General features: G+C 45.3%; 1 protein-coding gene across 1 annotated transcript; it reads left to right on the forward strand.

The window, feature by feature from the left end:
• Positions 1-3,291: 3,291 nt before the first annotated feature.
• On the forward strand, positions 3,292-17,009 carry RAB29 (RAB29, member RAS oncogene family). Its single transcript, XM_090026085.1, has 5 exons — positions 3,292-3,609; positions 7,805-7,876; positions 9,620-9,801; positions 12,134-12,255; positions 12,980-17,009. Exons 1-5 carry the CDS (start codon positions 3,486-3,488, stop codon positions 13,095-13,097), a joined length of 618 nt encoding a protein of 205 aa, XP_089882211.1. The 5' UTR covers positions 3,292-3,485; the 3' UTR covers positions 13,098-17,009.
• The last annotated feature ends 4,164 nt before the right edge of the window (positions 17,010-21,173 follow it).

Raw genomic sequence — 21,173 nt, forward strand, 5'->3', positions numbered from 1 at the left:
GGAAGGAACCTGGGCATGGGCTAGCACTAGTGTGTCCTGTCGCACAGCGTAACGTCTAGACAAGGTGACGTCTAGCATGAATTAGTTTTGAGGCCGGTTTCTTCAGTGGACTGAATGGTACATCAGAGAATACAGCTGCTGTGGACAGCAGCCCAGAAAAACTTGCCCGCTTCAGTACAAAGGGCCGGACCCCGTTTCATTTCTTACACCACGTGCCTGTGTGCATCCTATTCCAGAGGGGTCTACTTCTAGGATTTAAGTGTAATACACTCTTTAGGGAGAGTCCTGAATAGCAAAAGCTTTGATGGTCCTTGTTTTAACAAGGGTAGCTGAAGCTTAAAATGAAACCCTACACCTATAGTGTGGCCTGATGAATCCAAAGTCTTACCAGTACAAAACGTCCTTGCCGTGCCATCATTGCGAAGAAGAGACAAACTCAGACTTCACAGCAACAACATACTGGTTCAGTAAGCCTGCAAAGCAGCTTGAGTTTTTATAGTAAAATCCATCCATGAGGATCCCGAAGAACTTGGCTCATTTCCCTCAGCCAGACACCCAACCAGCATGCAGTGCAGCTCGGGCAAAGGGGAAACTTGGTCCAGAAGGCACGGAAAGCCCCTATGGGATGCTCTCCAAGTTGCATAATAGCTAGAAAGCCAACTAAAAAGCCCCTAGAGGATTAGATGCTGCAAGCTGCTGCTGGTCTTAGACTTCAATAAAACAAAAGCACCCAGCACCGGGTTAGAGCAAAGCCTGGCATAGCAAACCTGAATCGAGAGCCCTCAGCAGGGAGAAGGATTCGGCTCCCCCTCCTGGCTGCGCGGACTGAACATTTTTCACCTGCCCTATCAGCCTTTCTCAGCTGAATGGAATTTTACACATTGCTCACATTTGGGGAGTTTTGCGTAATAAAAAAAAAAAAAGTATGTATATGTGTTTACATATGGATGGATGGATACGTGTATATACACACACACAGACTGTTTGGTTTTTTTCATGAGAATTAAAAATGTCCCTGTTGTTGAAAGTTTTTCTGGTAGGGAGATGCCTGTCCAGCTGCAGAGAAACTATTTAAGTGGAGGCCTGCCAACCTGAACTAGGCGGTGCAGGTAGCTGGGCCACCGCGCTGCGGGGGCTGCGGGGTCCCGGAGTACACGGGCAGGAAGAACTGGCATCTCCAAGCGGATTCCAAAAGGCAGCGTGGCCAAATGTCTGTCTGCTGTCCTTGTTTGTGCTAAGGGGTTTGCATCAGCAGCTCAGTCGTGCGACACATCTGGCTTAATAACTGATCTGAAACGTGGGGCATTATCCGAATTACCGACGGATGATGCCTAGCTGTCTTCATGATGTTTTCATGTGTGCTCAGTGCAGCTGCCTCTTGATGAAAGGTCTCTTCAACCGCGGCAGGTTTCTCGCAGGTCTCGCTACAGCTTTCTAATCATTCAGGTTTCAGACGTCTCGGACAGGTAAGAAGACAGCAAATACATTGTATGTGTAGCAAGCAACATGTGGCTAACGAAAATGAGAGATTAGAGCCCACCAGCCTTGAAGCATCCCAGCTGAAGCTCTGCATTTGTGTGGCTGCCTGTACAGCTGGCATGACTTCCAGACAAAGAACGAAGCTGTTTGTTTTCAGCCACATGCCGTGCACCCAAACCCTTGACTGGCTTTGTAATTACAGCCTCTGCTGGCAGGGCTGCTCTATTAACATGTGTCTCCTCTTCCTCCACAACGACTTTATCAGGGTCTATGGACCGCGGTACTCTGGTGCACATGCCGCGTGAATGCTAAGCAACCCTCAGAAACCGATGGGGGCCGTTTCCTGCAAACAGCACTGCATTCCTGGCAGCTACAGCCTTTTCTTTCTTTCTTTCAACACTGTGAGCTATTTATTATCCGATGTGGATGTGGTTTGGGACTGCTCACTTGACCAAGGGTCACCTTGAGTTTTCCCGAGGCAAACATTGCAGCAAGAACACGCAGAAACCAAAGAGACTTCATTTAATCCCGGTCACCCATTCCTATCTGAACGGCTGTCCCTGCTACACCTGTCGTACCTGGATTCGTGTCTCCGGTTACCCGAACACATGTTTAGCAAGACACGGGTAAAAGTCAGTCTGCATTTTCTTTCCCGTGTGCATGGTGCAGTGGTGGCGTGGGGCAGACAAACCACAAAGAGGCATGGGATCGAATTTTCTTTTGCAAATGGCCTGTGAATTAGAAGTACCTTCTGCCTTGCTACGCAGTCCACCAGGGATAAAAGCCCGACGCTTGTGCTGCTGTCTCTTTATTCCCTGGGACTCGCAGGCAGGTTTCTGGAAGGCTATTTTAGCCGACAGAAGCAGGTTTTGAGCCCCTCTTGCTTCCCCCAAACATTAAAAAAAATAAGGGGGTACAATCCTCCCCCTCTTAAAAGCCAGAGGATTTTTACCATTAAATCCAACGGGACCAGTTTTATTTCATGAGCAGGTTCCTTACAAATCGTAAGATTTGGCTTAAAAATCATGGGCTCTCCTTTCGAAAATCAGATGCGTTTGTGTTCAGACGTGTTTGCCGGCTCATCTTTAAGCCTTTAAGGCCCTTCCGATTTTTCCTCCGCAGCTGGGCCGGCTGTGGCTTTAGCGTCCGGTCAAGACAGAGACACGTCTCCCCAAATGAGAAAAAACCAAAAGACTGTGCGTAGCCATCACGCTGGAGGAGACACGGCGCAGCGACAAAACGGTGACAACGCTGTTTGGTTTTCACGTGCGACTCCCGCAAAACCCCCCCAGCGATGGACTCCATCCAGATCTGTAACGCGTCAGGCAGGTCACAAAACATCCAAATCCCTGCTCGCAGCCGAGGGGAAGAAGTGACTGCGACGAGGGCCGCGGCGGAGAAATCGTTTAGTAATCGCGCCTACCATGCAAGTTTCTTTGGGCCGACGCGACATCTTCTTGAGTACTTGGCGGGGGAAAAAGTTCTTTGCAAGCTTTTGGGTGCAACGGCCTTAAACCAACAGGGCTGCACAATGTGCCCCCAGCAAATGTGGGAGGGGAGCGCAGCACGTTTGTCCCCATTTCACAGAGGGGGGAAACTGAGGCACAAGGCAACGGCGCCGAGGTGCTGGTTTGGGGCTCTCGAGTTGGAAAGCGTCCCCCCACCAGGGGCTGGGTCCCTCGGGCGTTTCCCCTCCCCGCCGGACTACAGCACCCATCAGCCCCCGCGCGCGGCCCCCCTCCCCGCCCGCCGGGGCGCGGCGCGGCGCCTGCTGGGTGCTGTAGTCCGGCGGCCCCGCCTCAGCCGCTCACGTGACGCGGGGCGGGCGCTGCCTCAGGGGCTGGGTGCTCGCCGGTGCCATGAGGCGGCCGGGGCTCAGCTGGTGCGGGGCGCTGGAGCGCTCGGCCTGCGGCTGGAAGCTGGCCCCGGGGCACTAGAGGGCTCTGCCTGCGGCTGGCGCGGGGCGCTAGAGCGAGTGGCGGGGCCCCGGGCTTGGCCTGGGAGCCATGGGGCATCATGACCGCATGTTCAAAGTGCTGATCGTGGGCGACGTCACGGTGGGGAAGACGTCCCTGGTGCAGCGCTACGCCAACGACAGCTTCGACAAGCACTACAAGTCCACCGTGGGAGGTGAGTCCTGCCCCGCCACGGCCTGCGGGGCCTGGCGCCACGGGCCACGCTCGCAGCGCACAGCTAACCCGAGTGGAGAGGAGAGCTGAAGTTCGTCCGCGAGGTGGAACTTTCTCCTTGGCCCCCTGCTCGCTTCTAAGCTGCCAGCACAGCCTCTCCTTCCTGCGGAGGATGCTCCTTTCCCTCTCCTCCTCCTCTGCATTTCTGGGGATGGCCTTGTCATTTACTAAATTAAAGCATTCCTGCGCGGCTTTGAAGATGGAAAGTGCTGCCCCGCTGGGGAGTGTTATTAAACTTTTCATAGTGGGCTCTTTATCTCGGTCTGTGGTTAAAAAGCCTGCGTGTGGTTTCCCCGTCCCTTGCAAAGACTCCGGTTGTCTCCCTGTGAGTGACTTGCTGGGCCGAGGGCTGCTGGGCTCATCCCGGTACAGCTGCTGCTTGTATTCCCGTAGCTGCTGGGACTTGTAAACACGGCCTGGGAGCTCCTTGGCCCCGGGGGCTGCACAAACCCAGAACCGAAACCTGGGGCTTGCATAAAGCGCTTTTGAGGGGGGTTTTGGCCTGAAGGAGATTTGCGGGATTTGAAAGGTGTCATGGTCATGGGGGGGCTGTTGTAACACAGGGAGGATACCTGGGACACCTGTAATTACAGCACCGGAAGCACGAGTCAGTTGATCAACAAAGCTTATTTCCTCAAAGAGGTGTGAGTTCTCCCTTTAATAACAAGGCGGCCAGGAGTTTGTAATGAAAAAGAACTCATGGGTGGGGGAGAAAGGAGTTTGCAATGAAGAGCCCGCGGGGGAGGGAATTACAGGTAATACTGGCGAGGGAGAGGAAACCGGAGACAGGTGTTGCAAACTTGCTCCGCGCCAGGAAACCTGCAAGTCGGTGCTGAGTGAGAAGATGTGTTATTTTTTGTTCTAAATGTTCACAAGCATTTTTGCACACCTCAATTAAAAGGTGACTAATGTGACACACTTGTCAAGGGGTCTGATTTTTTTTTTACTATTATTTTTTATTTTTGTTTTTGTTTTTTGTTTTAAACGGTCTGAAAAGCAGATCTGTGGTAGTTGCGGGGCTCCCAAAATTGTGATCCAGTCTTGAAACTGGCTCTTATTTCATAGGTAGTCATGTTGGTGTAAGGCCGTAGGCAGGCGAGGTTCTTTGGGTAAATGTGATATCTTTTAATAAAATGGTTCTTTGCAGGCTTTCGGGTACAAACACCCGTCTTCAGGCAGAGTCTTCCCCTTCTTCAGGGGAGAGTCTTATTCCATCGGTAGTTATCAGCCTATAATTATTCTACTCTACAGTATATGGATCGCTATTTTACATATGGATCTCAAGGTACTTTACACGCCTTATTCATTAGGCCTCTGACAAATGGGTTAGTATTTTTTTTTCTAACCTGAAGGGAAGTATCCAGGCATCCTGACTGCACACACTGGTGCAAAGAAGCATCCAGACGAGTTCTGAGTCTGAGTCTGAGATGGTTACGGACTGGACAGTGAAGACAGGAAGGCAGCTCCTCTCTAAAGCACAATGGTGCAAGCTACAGTTTTATTCAAAAACCCTCTGCCCGACAGCTGCTTTTCAAGGTGCCTCTAATTCGAATGATCTTGTGGCTTGTTGTACAGGAGAATATTGTTACAACAGCTGCCCTAGCAGAAACAAAGCTGCGAACTGCCCCACTAGCAAATCTTGGCCCAGTTTATACCAGTGTTGGGTCTCATCTCTGCTGAAGTCACTTGTGCTGGATGACCTGGTGACTAGCATACTAGTCCTGTGACATGGCTTTGCTCTCTAGTTCCTCCTAGCAAAGTAGCTTGAAAAAATCCTTGTCTGCAGAGAGATCATACTAGTTATGGCCCAGATAGAAGATGATTGTCAGTTATGGTAATCGTCTTTTGAATGCCTTGTAGTCACCCTGCTTCGGTTAAACATTGGCAGCATCTTAGAATCAAACTCGCATCCTGCATTCTTCAGGGGAGGTCATTTGGATGAGTCCAAGGGGGATAGGAAAGATGAAAATTATGGGGATGCTTGTTTTTGAATCTTGTTACAATAAATGACAGTGCAAACATGACACAAGCATGTGTTCCGGGAAGCAAACGTTTACATCCTGTTATGTGTGAATTAAAGACTGGCTGCATTATTTACTGTTGTTAAATACTTGAGGCGGACAAGGGTCTTTGAGTAAAACTGATATCTTTCAGTAGACCAACTCAAATAGATGGAAAAATTCTTCTTTGCAAGCTGTCAGGTTAAATACTTGAAGCACTTGAACATCCCGAAGGTGGAGCTGTGCGTTGATCTTGGAGCTGAGCACCACCATTGCTGCAGCATGGTTGAATGTAGGCAGGATCTTGGTTGTATTCTGTGAGGATTGTTGTGTTTGAAGGCATCAGTCATCATGCAGAGTGCCTGTAAGCTCCATGAGAGATGAATAACCTGCAAAGTACAGGAGGCACCAAGACTTAATTCGCATGGTTTATGAGTGGTGCACAATGGAGCCCAGCATGGGTGCCTTTCATCCACTTCATTGCACATTCAGCTTTAATCTTTCTGCTGGAGCATCCAGACTGAAGAACTAGGTCAGAGTTCTTAAAAGTGGGAGCTTGTGCCCCGCTGGGGTAATAGGGCACAAGGGGCTGGATTTGCCCTGCAAAATGTGCATTTATCCAGAACTTTGATCAGTTGAGCAGCAGGAGGGCTGCAGCCCTTATTTCCCCTTCAAAAAGTTGCATAGCAGCTGACTTAGATAATAGCTCTGCTGGCCAGCTTTCCTCCTGATTGTGATGCATCGAATTCTCATTGCTTCCGAAAAATGTAGGTCATGTATGTGTGCATGTGTCTAAAGGCGCTAGGCACTCATTAGAATTGATTGGTTTGGGGGGTGAAAGGGGAGAGTGCCTGAAAGAATATAAAACATTGCTCCAGGCAGCACAAAGTGAAGACAGGTGCTGACAAAAAAAAAAGCAAAAAAAAGCTAACTCTGGAAGGGTTCTTGGATTTGTGCAAAGTCAAGGCTGTCTACTGACAGAAGGCTGGGCTTATTTTTGATACTGTGATTTATTTTACTTAAGAAAGAAAGAAGCTATTTTGGGTAAATATTTGTATTGGCATTTTTCTTTTAGCTCTGCTCTGAGTGTCTGAATTAAAAACCTCTGAGCAGTGAGGAGAGGCACCATTGGAAGGACTGACCTCTTACTTTAAACTACTCCCATTGTGTGTGTGAGTGTGTGTTTGACCCTTATCAAAAAAATCTGATTAGTTGTGCCTGCTGTTTTAAATTGGGTTAAGGGTACGAAATGTGCAATCTGAATAGCACTTGACTGAATTGTAAAGTAAACCCAGAGGGCTGGGGAAGAGGACAAGGTTGCTTTCAAGCTCCCTCTGTGATAAGATTACCTGTTGCTTCTAGTCTACATTGTTCTGCTCAAGGTTAGACCCTGGGGAGGGGTACGTTTTCTCTCTCTTGTTTTTCTCTCTCTCTTTTTTTTTTTTTTTTTTTTTAAACAAGCCACAGTTCAAGCCTAGGATTCCTCCCCCAAAGAGCCTTGGGACTCAGGGTCTCTTTCTGGAAACCAAAAGCTTTCTGTGGGATTTTCACAAAACGCTTGTGGTGAAAGCCCTCTAGTTCTGTTGCAGGCGGTGTTGACTTTGGGGAAACAACTTGCCTAATGCTGAACCCTTTGGAGACTCTTCACCTCAGCTGCCTCTTTTGTAATGGGTAAATCTGCGCTGAGAGAGGGGAAATTAGCTGTTAGTCTGAGGTGGGGCAGAAGGCAGGGTGTATGTGCACCTTATAGGATCACTAAATCAGAGATACGTAAGCTTTTGTAAGCAGCTTCATCAGATGCTGTCTGATGTTCTTAGCCCTGTCGATGTTCTCCACCTCTGTGGAGCTGGACCAGTAGATTCCCCATGGGGTACTATTGTAGGCATAGTGACCATGATATTGTAGGCATGCAGTACTATTGTAGGCATGGTGATAGACCACTATGTGATAATGAGGAAGCTTGTGTACAGAGAAAGAGGAAATGACACGTCGTGTTCATGTATGACCCAATTTAATTTGCCTTTGCCACCCAAATGTAAAGCCTAACTACAGATGCAAAAGATAGTGAGGAGGGGGAAGACATGGTGGCTTTGCATAATTTCTAATAAGACTTTCTCTCTGTTTGGGGCCTTTCAGTGGATTTCGCTCTGAAGGTGGTGCAGTGGTCAGAGTCTGAGATCATACGACTTCAGCTTTGGGACATTGCAGGTGAGCCCAGACACACAAGCGACGGGACAACAGAACTTCAAAGCTGTCCGCGCTTTGAAAAGGCCTTCTTCTAAAAGACCCCAAAAAAAAAGAATCAGCCTAAACCATCTTTTTTTGGATTGGAGGATAAATATTGTGGTGTTTGGTAGTGCCCATCACTAGCTAGCAATGACCATTTTAGTCTTTAATTAAAGGTTTGACTGTAAGGAACATAGCAGTGTTGGTTATACACTATGTAGCACCCTTTCCGTAGCTGTAAAGAAATAAAAAGAGGAAAAAGTGACTTGTAACTGGATATGAGCCTTTTACCTCTTGGATCCTTTTACCTGTTTGGTAGTTATAAGAATCTTATACCTGGTTCTCAATCAGGAGTAAATCCACTGAATTAAATGGTGGCCCAGTGCCATGTCAGGCTACCACAATATCAGCTGTTCGGTGGTCCTTGTGAAGAAAATTTGACTAGCTGCTTAGGGTTTATGGAACTAATGGCTGGCTACGTTGCTGTCAAAGAACTCATAGCGATCTCAGTGCTGTATGGGGCACTGGTACAGTCAATCCTCCCTTTGCCGTATGTACGGTGTGAAAGGCAGGCAGAAGAAACCAAGAACATGGTATTGGTACTAACCACCATAAAGGCCTGTAAAGTTACAGACCAATTTTTTTTTTCTTTTTTTTTTAACCCTTGGGGCAGAGCATTGTATTCTGGGATCCTACCTGCCCACTGTCCCACACTGAGTACCTGTGAAGTACCGAGAGAATGCTTTTCCCTAGGACATCTGGGGTTATTTTAATTGCCAATCGAGCTGTGTGTCCCCTGGCTGTTTTGATAGAGTCAAAGCTTGGAACAACCAGTTCCAGATAAACAGTTGGTCTGTTTATAGCTTACCGATGCCTTAACCTATGGTGATGCCTAACTTCACAAGCATCACCCAGCTGTGGGCAGCTGTTATCAAGCTCTTATTTTTAACTGTTGTGGCGAATCATGCAAAAGCGACTTGGTAATAACGGGTGCCACATCCTTTGCATGTTCTTTCTACAGGCACAGCCAAGCAGCGCCTAGCCGAGGCACTACTGAAATGGTTCTGGTAGCAGATCCAAGCCCTAAGAAAGAACTTATTCACTCCATGGTTAAAACTGTACTAGCAGCAGCTGTGGTTTATACAGTCTCCTAGCAGAGTTTCTCTGAGAAGCATGGATACTTTTCTTTTCCTGACAACTGTGTTTACGTGTATACCACGTGTTTTGAAGCACAGTTTTATTAACCCACGTGGGGTGGGGAGGACACGCATCCCTGTCAACACTGATCAAGAAAATGCCGCTGGAACCCTACTCCCAGCCGTGCTTAGTTTCAAGAACTGCTGCTGTCCACAGGGTTTCACGGTGTGGGAGGGAAAGCCTCAACTTCTGCAGGAATGACAATGGTGGTGGGAGCGGGTTTGAAAAATAGGCCTGGGAGAAGGTATGATTGAGCATGTGGGAGGGAATTTGAAATGTTCGAGCTGTCGTGCTTCCCAGTGCATTACTGAGACACTTGGGGCAAGATGCTTTTCTATTTGTACCTCAATTTCCCTTAATCTCTTAAGTGGGGGTGGTGGTAGGACACTTTGTTAGAAGGATGCTGTAGTGCACCCTGGCTGAAGTAGGTGGTTGGCCTCAGCTGACTGTGGCTGGGACAGATCCCCAGTGTGGACACATCCAAAAAGACTAGGTTTAAGAACCATCTCTTTTCTACTTCTTCCCCAGGACAGGAGCGCTTTACATCCATGACCCGGCTGTACTACAGAGAGGCATCAGCTTGCGTGATCATGTTTGATGTCACCGACACCAGTACATTCAAGAACAGCCGGAAGTGGAAGCAAGATTTGGACAGCAAGCTCACTTTGCCAAATGGGAGCCCTGTGCCTTGTTTACTGCTGGCCAATAAAGTGAGCAAGTCTCGATGTGCTTTGTACATACCTACGCTGGGAGAAGAGGCGTGGGAGGGGAGGATGATGGGGGGCGTTAATCTAACGTAGGGAAGGAGACCACCTCCCCTGCACGTTGCCAGAGTACCTTGGAGCCTTGCTAGTACTTTCCTGGTCCATTGTGTTGCACCTTCCTTCCCTTAATTGGCAAGGGCCTCCTGAGCCAGGACCAGGGCGTTCATTATTGGCCTTGGTTCTTAAGTGAATGAAAAACTCTGAGGGGAGTGAATCTGTTTGAGAGGCCTGGCCGTCCCATGACTAACCAGGCACTGGGGCAGAGTTTGCTCCTAGAACAAAAGCAGTATCGCTTGATTCTTTGAGGAAAACTCGTCCCAGGAACAGTTTGGGGGAAGGAAGAAGTCAAGCCCTGCTAGGAGCATTCTCAAAATCCGCTCCCCCGTTCTCCATCACCCCCCTCAAATCATGATTGCTCCTGTTTGAAAGTGTGTTAGATAATTTTGTGATGTGGAAATAGTTCAGAAAGGTAGATCCATCTGGCCGGAGATTCCTTGCAGAATTGGCCTCTGCCTGGCAAGATATCCTTTTTCTGGTTTGATTGGCAGCTGGCTCCCCTGGCAGCATTTCTCACTCACTATTGGTTTGTTTCATAGCAGCTTTAAAATGCTGAGTTGGGCACAAGCAGTTATATTTTTTTTTTCCTCCTTGCCCTAGATAAATGCTAGAGAATGTGTTGTAGAGAATAGTACTGGCTGACAGGAAGACGGACCAGTTGCAACCCTACGCAGGGCCCCTCTGTTTTAGGATTTGATACTGCCACGCATGACTGTCACCTTTGAGCTCCTTTCACATTTAGTTTAGATGATTCTCCTTGTGCATCTTGAGCCAGCAAAATGTTTCACTAAAGACTGGTTGGAGGAGATACTTGTCCTTTTGTGGCCAGATTTTCAGATTCCATCTGTGCCAAGCGCTCAAATTGTTTGCAAAGTGAGCTCAAAATCCATTAATAAATAAAAGAATAAATGAATGAATAAATAAATAAGCAGTTCAGGCTAAAGCCTAAATATGGTTTGGCTTTTCACTGCAAGTGGAACTATGTTGTATTTAACCTGTGTTCTACCACTAGCTGTTGATGTAAGCTATCATGATTTATAAACTGAACTTAAAAACTGTTTAGGATGGTGACTAGGCTACTTTTTAAAAAATCATCACCCTGGCTTCAGAAAAACCCAAAAAACCAGAAGCTCCTTTAGCAAACATTGATCTCATCCCTGTGTAAAAGGAGTTAGGTCAATACTGAATATTGTCCAAAACTGGAGCCTTGTTTGCTGTATGCTGCTAAATGATCACTGGATCTTGGTCCATTAGTTGGGCCCAGTTCAGAGCAGCTGGTAGAGAACTGGCAGTGAAGAGTGCTCAGACAAGGAGGCCGTCTCGGGAATCTTCCTTCTGCTGTATTGTCAGAGAAGGCTTGCAAGGCTTTTCCACCCACTCAGGTCTTGCATCAGTTTAGGAAGAGCTGGTATAATAGGACAGTTAAAGCAGGAGTATACGACCAATCTGATGTTTTCCAGTTACTTTGAATTTTGTGAGAGAGGTGCCCTCGGTTTCAGTGTGTAAATCATTTGCAGCTTTCTCTTGCGTTTAAAAATTACCTTCAGTAATACCTTCACGCTACAGAGCTTTCTCTTCTCTGTTCTAATATTGGCTCAAAAGACCTGTTTAAGGTTCAGCTTGATACTTGTACAGTTTGAGGGATGAAGTCTAAAATCTGAAATTGGCCAACAACCAGTTACTGAAGAGGTGATAAAGGGAACAGCGTGTTTTACAGGCGTGTACTTCCCCTGGCAACTTGTTTGAGAGGGCTGCCTCTTGACAGCAGACTGTAAAGAACTTGAGCTCTGTCTGCACTAAGGAAGTGTGTACAGCAGTGTAACTAAAACAGTGTAACTGGATGTAGTGCAACCCCCTGGAAACAGTCTGTACCTGCACATTGTACTTCTCTGTTTGCTTCAGTGCAATAGCAGTGATGGGTACAGTCCTGTCTATGAAACTGCAGCAATGAAATTGCTGTTTTGGATGAGTGAGAACTGTTGCTTTTCCCACTCTGCAAGGATCTCCAAACCATCTGAGTTTGTCACAGGTATCTCACCCCAGATAAATGCATTAGCTTTTACAAAAAACCTGTGTACCAACAGCTCTAAGAAATCCCTGTTATATCATAGTCTGTGTGGAGGGCTGTCTGAACAAAGACAAATATATGTGGCAGAAAAAAGCTCGCTCTTCTTGTTTAAGATTGAAAAGTTTAATTTGAAGTGACTGTCTTGTTTTACAGAGTGACCTTTCCCCCTGGGCAGTGACCAGGGAAGAGATAGATCAGTTCAGCAAGGAGAATGGCTTCTCTGGTTGGATTGAAACATCTGTCAAGGAAAACAAGAATGTTAATGAGTCTATGAGGTAGGTGTAATTGGTTTTGGTGATGCATAAGAGGGTTAACTCCCCTCTCTTCCCAATATCTCTGTCTTACTGGATACTAATTACACCATCAGCAGGTAACAGATACTAGCAATAATGTATTCCTAAATCTCCTAAAGGGAAACTACAGTCCAAAGGTTGGTAGTTCTTTTCTCCTCATTTAAGATGTGGCATGCTTTGGAAAATAACGTTCTTTAAAAACAGTATAATACATGTTTTTATCTGCTGGTCTTTACTAGGAGAACAGGTGCTATCATGTAAGAAATTAGATGTTATGGCATGGCATTCCTTCAGTGGAGTTATGTCAGCAGATAATTTGGCCTTTTAATTTTTATTATGACTTATGAACAGGTGTACGACTGTCAGGGGACCAATATAATGGTCAAGCCGTGAAAATGCAGGTTTCTCTACGAAAGGCTTGCGAGTGCCTCGGTCCTGAGCAGGAGGGAACCTGCATCCAGGGTTAGATGGCTCCTTTGGTCTCTGTGGTGTATACAGCCATTGACTTCTCTTACGATGCTGCCAGTGAGTCTCCAGCGCTGGTACTGTCTGTGATGGGGATGCGAGATTGGGTCTCCTGATTATATGGCCTAGTGCCTTATGACTTGAACTCGTGCAGTAATGGCAAGATACTTGTAGTCACGTATTTGACTAAGGCTGTGTGGTCCATTGCTGCCTTATAACATCATCTTTTGTTGTTTTCTAGGGTTCTGGTGGAAAAGATGATATCATCATCCACAGGTGATAGAGACTCCTCTGTTTCTGGCCAGGGGGATTATATTAATCTAAAGGATGCCTCCTCACCTGGTTGGGCTTGTTGCTAGTTGCACTTTCTTCTCTCTCTGCTTCAAACCCAATGGGAATCTTTCTTCATTCCCCATACGCTTTTTTCATTCAGCATTGGCCTTTTTTACACGATCCTCCATTATTTCCTGTTCAGTGCATGCTCATATTCAATAAAGCATTGCTTGCAGTGACCTGGGGAGAATTTCTCTTTAGCTGACTACCAACCAGAAGCTCTGCCACAAATCAGCTCGGTCAGCTCCTGTGGTTCTGTTCAGCTGCGTGACTCGGGTTAACACCTTTTGAAGTAAGAGTTCTCTGCTTCCTCATGTAACGTGACTGGATACGAATGGAGGAAGTAATTATTAGTATCTGCACTTTCCAACTAAACAGAGCCTTCTTTGAAAAGCTACTACAGCAATCTTTGTTATGAAAGCAAAGATCAAGCAGTTTGCCTGTGTCTCTGGATTCCCAGTGTGGCATTACGGTAAATCCTCTTTTATTTCTCACTTTGGATCTGCATATCTCTAAATTAACTACATAGGAAATGCCAGGACTTTTCATCATCTGTGACAATTGTGCTTGGGGGATGCAGCAAGACGCTTTCTAGTCGCAAAGTGCTTATATTAGTGGCCCATATTGTGTTGCCTTATTTCAGAAGGAATTGCTGTGAACTTGGGCATTTCTATAGCAGAACTTTCACGTGTGTGCATGGACTGCAGTACTCAGAACAAAGGAACTGCATACTAGCTCAATAATTGTCTAGACTACAAACTAACTCAAGAGTTGCCTTTTGTCTGTTACATCTATCCATTTGTCTTTAACTTGAACATGCAGTTTTTAAATGTACTGGTCTGATGCCACTTTCGTGGGGTGTCCAGCAGTGAATGAGGAAAAGGTTGTAAACTGCCTTGTTTTGTAGGACAATAAGACTTTTATATCACCTTCCACCCTCTAATATTAAACCACTTTACAAATGCCAATGAATTGCTTCTTCACAACCATTCTGGAGTGGTGAGTGAAGCCTTAGGTGGTTGTGGTGATATGGCTGTCTGAATGCCCACCTGCTGCTTTTAGTGATCCAAGGGAAAACACAGAAAGAAGCAGGCTTAGGAGGGCAGAAGGAAGTGATGGAGAAAGCTCTCATTTGCCTTTCTGATGCCTGTTATTCTCCTTGCATGGTCTGTGTACTCATTGTTAATGAATGACTTTGCGGCTAAAGAGGGCTGATTTTGTTAAAAATGTATTTGCCAATTATCTGAAAAAGAAAAAGGAGAGAGATTTAGTATGACTCAGTCAAGTAGAATTGGTTTTATATATATAGAGAGAGAGAGAGAGAAATGGAAATTTATCACAGGCAAGACGAATCTGCAACACTCCGCATTTTTCTGTGGCAGATACAACAAGAAGGATATTGGAAGGAAGAATATTAAAAACTACTGTGTGATTTGGACAGAGCCAGAAACACCTGTGATCCATTCCCAGCTATAGGAGTGATTTTTGTCTGTGGTATATCACTTTATCTTCTGTAACTGGTTTCCTCTCTGATTGTGTAGGGCCAAGGGTGGAGAACAGAGAAGGGAATGATTGCTTACTATTTGTAACATACTTTAAATTTTGAAAGATGCTGTGTAAGTGCTGAGCACTAAGAAATTAAGCCCAACATTTTGTTACTTTTTAAGGATAAAAGTTATGTATATTAGAATACAATGCATAGCAAAATCCTTTCATCCATTTTGAATGTCCTTAAACATTCCCCTGTTCTGGGTTCACAGTAAAGCAAAAGGAAGAGCACTGTGCAGACAGTATGGGCAAACTGCATGGTGGAACTTGTTCTGTCTAAATTTACTGGTCAAAGTTAATATACTGTAAAAAAGAAAGAAAATGGCTTAAAATGAAGGTTAACAGAATTTTACAAATCTTATTTTTCTGTTCTTACACGTCTTTGTTTTTTTTAAGGGTCTGTCTTTTATTTAGCATTTACATGGCACTTTTCCACCCACTAATTACATTCAAGTACTTTAGGAAGGAGGTCAGTATTATTCTGTTTCACAGGTGAGACAAATTGAAGCACAGAGAGGGGAGTGATGTGACCAAAGAAATTAAATACCTGTTTCCTGAGTCCAGGTCCAGTGAGCTAATAGCTTATTAGCACTGCTGCTGCAGAAATAGATTTCATGATATGAGATATCATATGATATGATGTGAGATGTGATATGATATGTTATATGCAGCTTGATATGCCATAGTGACTCCTTGATTTCCATGGCTGTTACTACGGCATGCATAATAGCCTTCAATAAGCAACGTGCTGAAAGGGGGGAAATCCTCAAAGGTCTCTTTTTAAGATGTCAGGTTGTATCCAGTGACTTTAGAATGCTAAATTTGGGGTTTGAGGTTTTTCCCCCCAGCCACACACACAATCAGCTGCTTGCTAACTGTAAGAACAATATAAATTAACAGGATTTTACTAAATAAATGTCAAAAACTTCCACAGAGTGAAGAAGAAAATCTCTTCGTTAGAGATGAATTTAGCCAGATGCGGGGGGGTGGGGGTGGGGCAGGGTGGATTTACTGTGCAAATGTGGCTTGGTGTCTTTTTTTTTTTTTTTTTCCTCCAGAGCTGTGTCTCTGGCATACAAGATACTCAAAACAAAAAGGCATTGCTTTTAAAGCAGAAAGGTCTGGTGACCTTGTTTTAGTGTCTCTATAAAATAAACTGGTTCAAAGGCCCATCCAAACTGCTGCCAGGAGGCAACCACCTTTTAAACACAGCTCTTTGAAACTGTTTGTGCTCTCCCTGTGCTGGCTGGGATTCTTTAGTTTAAGGTTAAAAATATACAGATTTCCCCAGGAAAGAGCCTTTTATTCTGGGATCTTATAGATGTACAAACACACTGTTCTCTGATATCCTAAGTATCTGTGAAGTACCAAGATAACACTTACAGGACAATTGGGGTTAATTAGAGTTAATGGCCTTTCAAGCTGCATTGGTAAACTACAGTCCCAGGCTAAGCTCAGGACAGTCAGACCTGAGATAAGCTGCTTCTCTGTTTTTAGCCCAAGTTTCTCAAACCTTACCACTCCTGTCTAGCGGCAAACAGTATGAATGTAGAGTTTAAAAAGTCAATGTTCTTTAAGTAAATCTGATCTCTTTTATTAGACCAACTACATAGTTGGAAAAGTTTTTCTTAGCAGGCTTTTGGGTTTAAAAACCCTTTGTCAGGCTGAGGAAGCATCTGAGATGCTTGTCTACCCATGTCCTTAGATTAACATGCCTACAACCTACACCCGATTTTAAAAAGTGTAATTCAGAGGGTTCCCAAGGAGTCTTTGACTTTAGGTCTCAATTAATCATCCAAAAGTGAGTAAGAAAGCCTGGGGCTTTCCTATTTAACTTTACCTTTACTGGTGGCCTTAGGAGTCCATGAGATGCTGTGTATTTTTTTTTTTTTTTTTTTTTACTGTATCAGTGCCTATTTTCATTGTGCATAATTATAATGAGCTGCTGACCCCTCTCAGTCCCCCTTCACACACACACACTGTTGGTCCATGCCAGTGCTCTCTTGCTTGTAGCCATGCAACACCAAATGCATCTTTAGTTTTACTTGCACAGTTGAAGCATTGATGAAAGTAGAAAAACTGAAGGTCCACAGAGTAACCAAAATCTTATTGCAGCAAAACTTGTATATGATGAGAATGGACTGCAGTTCAGCAACCTGTGAAGCATATCAAAACTGAGCTTTGTTTTTAAGCCACTTGCCCTTATGGAGTCTCTCAATTATTTTGGGGTTGTTTTGTTTTTTTATACACAATTATGACTTTGTGTTTGTTATAGTACTATTACTTTGCTATAAAAAGGGAAGAAACTGCTACTATTTCTGTATCAATCAGTAACCAAAGCAGTATTGTAAGCATTTGAGCAAATCTGAAATAAAAAGGTTTTTCTGTTGTCCTAGCTTGCTTTGGTAGTTACTGGTTTCCTGTCTTAACAGTTCGTGTAGCAGATAAGTTTACAAGTGTGAAACAGGAAAAAATATCTTTCTGTCAAGAAAACGAGTAAAGAAAACTGCAGTTGTGTGAACACTTAACTGCTCCTTGTCTGTCCGAATATACACCGCTATTACAGTACTTTAGCTCCTTAAATGAGCTGGAGAATTAAAAATCTGTGTTCCAGGGTCTAAATGAAGCTGTTTCAATGCAGCCATCAGCAAGAAGTCTGGAGTTCTGCCACTAGTTTTCTTATGTACTTTACTTTGGTATTTTGTGGTGATTGTGGCTTGTGTCCCTTTAGCCATATCCGCATTGGGAATCTGCCGTGTGACTGATGATTGCAGGCCAGCACCAATTTTTTTGTTGCTGGACAAACTGGTTATAAACCGAGAAAGCTGCAGCTGGTAACACTGGTGCACACCTTGGTCTTGGAAGGGGAAGTTCCAGTAGAGCAAATTGCAGCTTCAGCAGCAATTTGACCATGGGAATGGGGTAGCTCCTTCATGTAGATAAGACCTTTGTCATGGGTGTGTAACAGATACCTTGAAGGCAAAATGCAGAGTGGGGCATCCTCCTGCAGCATGTTTCATAGTTGTACAGGGAAGACAGTGTTTTATTAATGGTGGACTTAAAACAAGAAGCATTTTCTCTGTTAGAGAAGGCACAAGTGGCTTGGAATATTTTGTGTGAAAGAAAGCAGGGAAAAAAGAAGCCTGTGAGATCTGAAGCATTAACATTGGCACTGATTTGTAAAGGTCAAACTATTAATTGTAAAAGACCATTAACATTTCTTCCAAAGCAAGTAAATATCTCGGCTTTGCAGGTGAGGCGTGGACTGAAAGTGGGAAATGAAATGGTTTAAATCGGTGATTTTCAACCTTTTTTGTACCAGGACCCACTTGTAAACATCTATGGCCAGTTCTGACCTGCTGTCTCTGGCCCAGGCCCCAGTGTGTGGGGCAGCGGGGGCCCCAAGGAGCTCCTTACAGACTGGAACTCTGATAGCCTTCATCAGAAAAGCCACATTTTCCCACACTTTTCACCTTTTAAGGGAGAATCCATTTTTAAAGTTTGTTGATCCATTTGTTTAAAGTTTGTTCGTGATCCTTTCATATATTCTTGTGACCCACTTTTGGGTCATGACCCATGGGTTGAGAAACTCTGGTTTAAATAATGCAACAGAGGGGAGCTTGGAATAGAATTCAGATAATCCTGACTCCTAGATGTACAATCTGGCGAACTTTAAAAAGTTCTGCTCAGAGAGAATAGTGAACTAGGTGAGGCGGTCTTTGGAGTGTGTGAGAAGAAAGCATTGCCAATGTGATTTAGGGCCCAATCCTATTCCATTTAGGGGCCCGAGTATGATACTCTTCACCCCTCAATCCTTAAATAACATTAATGCACCTACCCTTAGTCCTCTTACCCCAAAGACTAAACCACACAAAGCAGCAAGAGGATTCATTCACTTTTATGTTAACTGTTTGTCGGGGACTTGAACGTAGGATTGCATTTATACACAGAGGTCCACTTAGATGCCTGATGAGTGAAATAGGATCTTAGCTCTATAGTTTTGTAATTCTGCCTTTCATTCAAGTTTTAAACTGTGCTAGGGCTTCCCTAACGAGTTGCCAAGTCAGAAAACCAAAAGCGAATTGGGTCTCTTAATCCTGTAGTTACAGCTACTCCTATAGATGGATCATGTTATTTTCCTAAAGTGCAGGTTTGTTTATTCAAAATACCTTTTAGGATTTTGTCTCCCTCTGTACAGATAGCAGTTGGCTTTGGCTTAGTCTGCCTCTTTCCAATGGAACCGGATTGGTTTTCCTGAGTATTGTCATGCACTATGGATAGGACATGGTAATGTCAATCAGAAATGTGGCATTTAAGACTTCCATGGGCCACTTAAAGTTGAAAAGATGTATTACATGAGCTCACAGCTACTTTTGCAATTAGGCAAAAGTTGATCCTATTTCTGCTGTCAAATTAGTTTCTTGGAATAAAACGGACAGGAAGACCGTACTATAAAAGGTGTTAATCAGTCAAATGACTAAAAACATTTGATGTGTAACATACAGTAAAGGACAGTGAACTATCATTGGAGAAGCTAGCGTTTTTATGAGTCTTAGGGCACGTGTACTTGGAAAGGGAGAGGCAGTCAACTGGTAAAATTTGAGAATGAGAGTTTGGGTGGACTGTCAGGTGCTAGATGGTGATACTCTTCTATCTCCAAGGGTATTTAAGAAGAAGACAACCGATTAAAAAAGAAGATGAAGAAAACTTGGCAGGTCAGAAGTGGACAGTAGTTATCACCTTTGCTCTGTTTTGAAGCCTATTGACATTTACTTGGTGGGGAAATGGTACATACAGTTGTGACAAAGTTATGGGTTTAGATCATCTTGCTGGTAATACTTTTAGAGCGGTGTTCACACACAACTGTATTTCATTAAATATTCTGGAGTTAAGTAAAACCTATTTCTTTCATTGGAATTTGAGCTAAATTTCAAGTAAACGTAGCTAATTGATACTGGCTGCCAATGTTGTTCTGGTTCTCTTCTAATGTTGGACCAGTTTAGGGAAATGTCACAAGGGTGCTGGTAATGAAATCCAAATGGGCACAATTCTACTTGTTTTCACCAAAAGTAACCCAGAATTTTGCACTCCCATCAATTATAGATGAGTAATGTAGCTACATTAATGTATTTCTATTGTAGATAGCAATCATATTGATTTGGAAGGACTTCTTTGAGGTGACTTTGCTGGACTTTTTGAAGGGCTCTTGGTTGAACTTTTTGAAGGGTTCTTGGCTGGAGTCTTGGCTGCAGGTTTTTGTGGAGTCTTGTCTGCTTTCTTAAGTAAAGTGTCCAAGGAAGTTTTGGACACATGTTCTCCAGGGCAATGCAGTGAACTTGTTCACTGGCCTGCTGTCACGTCAGATTAAGTGTTGTCATGTCAGAAAGTCAAAACAAGTTAATGGATGAACTTGGTAAGTGCCATTGGTTGCAACTCGAAACATTTGAAATTGAGGACTGCCTGGAACGCACCGGTTGATGAGGAAAACAAAACATCTACAGAAAGCAAAATCAGATGGGGCTGCCAGTAAAACTGAGCACGAGCCACGGATTTGTGTCTGCTGCCCTATGGGAATGCTGACATAGCCAGGTCACACCTGAAGACCGCAGGTGGAGAAAGAAGTCGCATCGCAGACTGTAAAGTCACCTTTAAAAGTGACGGTCGGATAAAAATAATTTAGGACAACGGTGACTACTTTCCCAAGGCATCTCCTGTGTGCAGCTATCTGACCAACTCGAAAGTCGCTGCTACAGCAACCCGGCTTCAATCCTTCCAGGTTGGATGCACCGTACTGTCTAATTTTGGATGTTCAAACTACACGATGAGCCCGAAGGGCCCCTTCTCTGAGGGAAAAGCTCACAGCAGCTCATGGATTTGGAAGGTGGCATCTGATGGTGTCTGAAAGAAGGGTACCAACTTAATAGTGACTTCCTGGTCTCGGATGGGAGCGGCTGGGGTGTTGTTGACAGCAGGCCCAAGAGGTGCTGCTTGCCCTGCGTTTTTCCCCAGTGATTATTATTATTATTATTTTTTTTTTTAAGGGGAGCAACATTGCTGCTGTCTTAGGCTCCCCTTCCTTCTCATGCGGCCTGGGGCAGCAGGACTTGGCGGCGATGGCAGGCAAAAGGAGTAGCCCAAGGGCCTGTGACACGGGTGCCAGGCTAGGGCAGGGATGCTGCTGGGCCTGGCGCCTCGGGCCGGCACGCCCTGGCTCCCTGAGGGGAGCCGAGGCCGAGGTTGGGAGCGGGGGACCGGCGGGAGCACTGCGTGGGTGAGCCAGCTCGCCTGCGTTTTCCCTCCAAAATCCAAGCCAGGCCCTGAGCGGCGAATCTGCGGATCCGGACTCCGCTGGCGACTCCCGGCGCCCCCCGAAAAAAAAGCTGGGGTGCCTCCCCGCCTCGCCTTTGCCCGCGGGTTCCTTCGGGCGCGCCCCGCTGCCCCGGAGCCCCGCGGCCGGGCCGGAGCTTGGCGAATCTGCCGCCACCGACGGCGGGCTGCCTCTCGCTCGCTGTTATCCGCCGCTCTCTCATAGCAGCTTGAGTGTGGGGCGTCCT

Source organism: Crocodylus siamensis, chromosome 13 (assembly GCF_052110815.1).
Source record: "Crocodylus siamensis isolate JL-2025a chromosome 13, ASM5211081v1, whole genome shotgun sequence".
NCBI classification, from domain to species: Eukaryota; Metazoa; Chordata; order Crocodylia; family Crocodylidae; genus Crocodylus; species Crocodylus siamensis.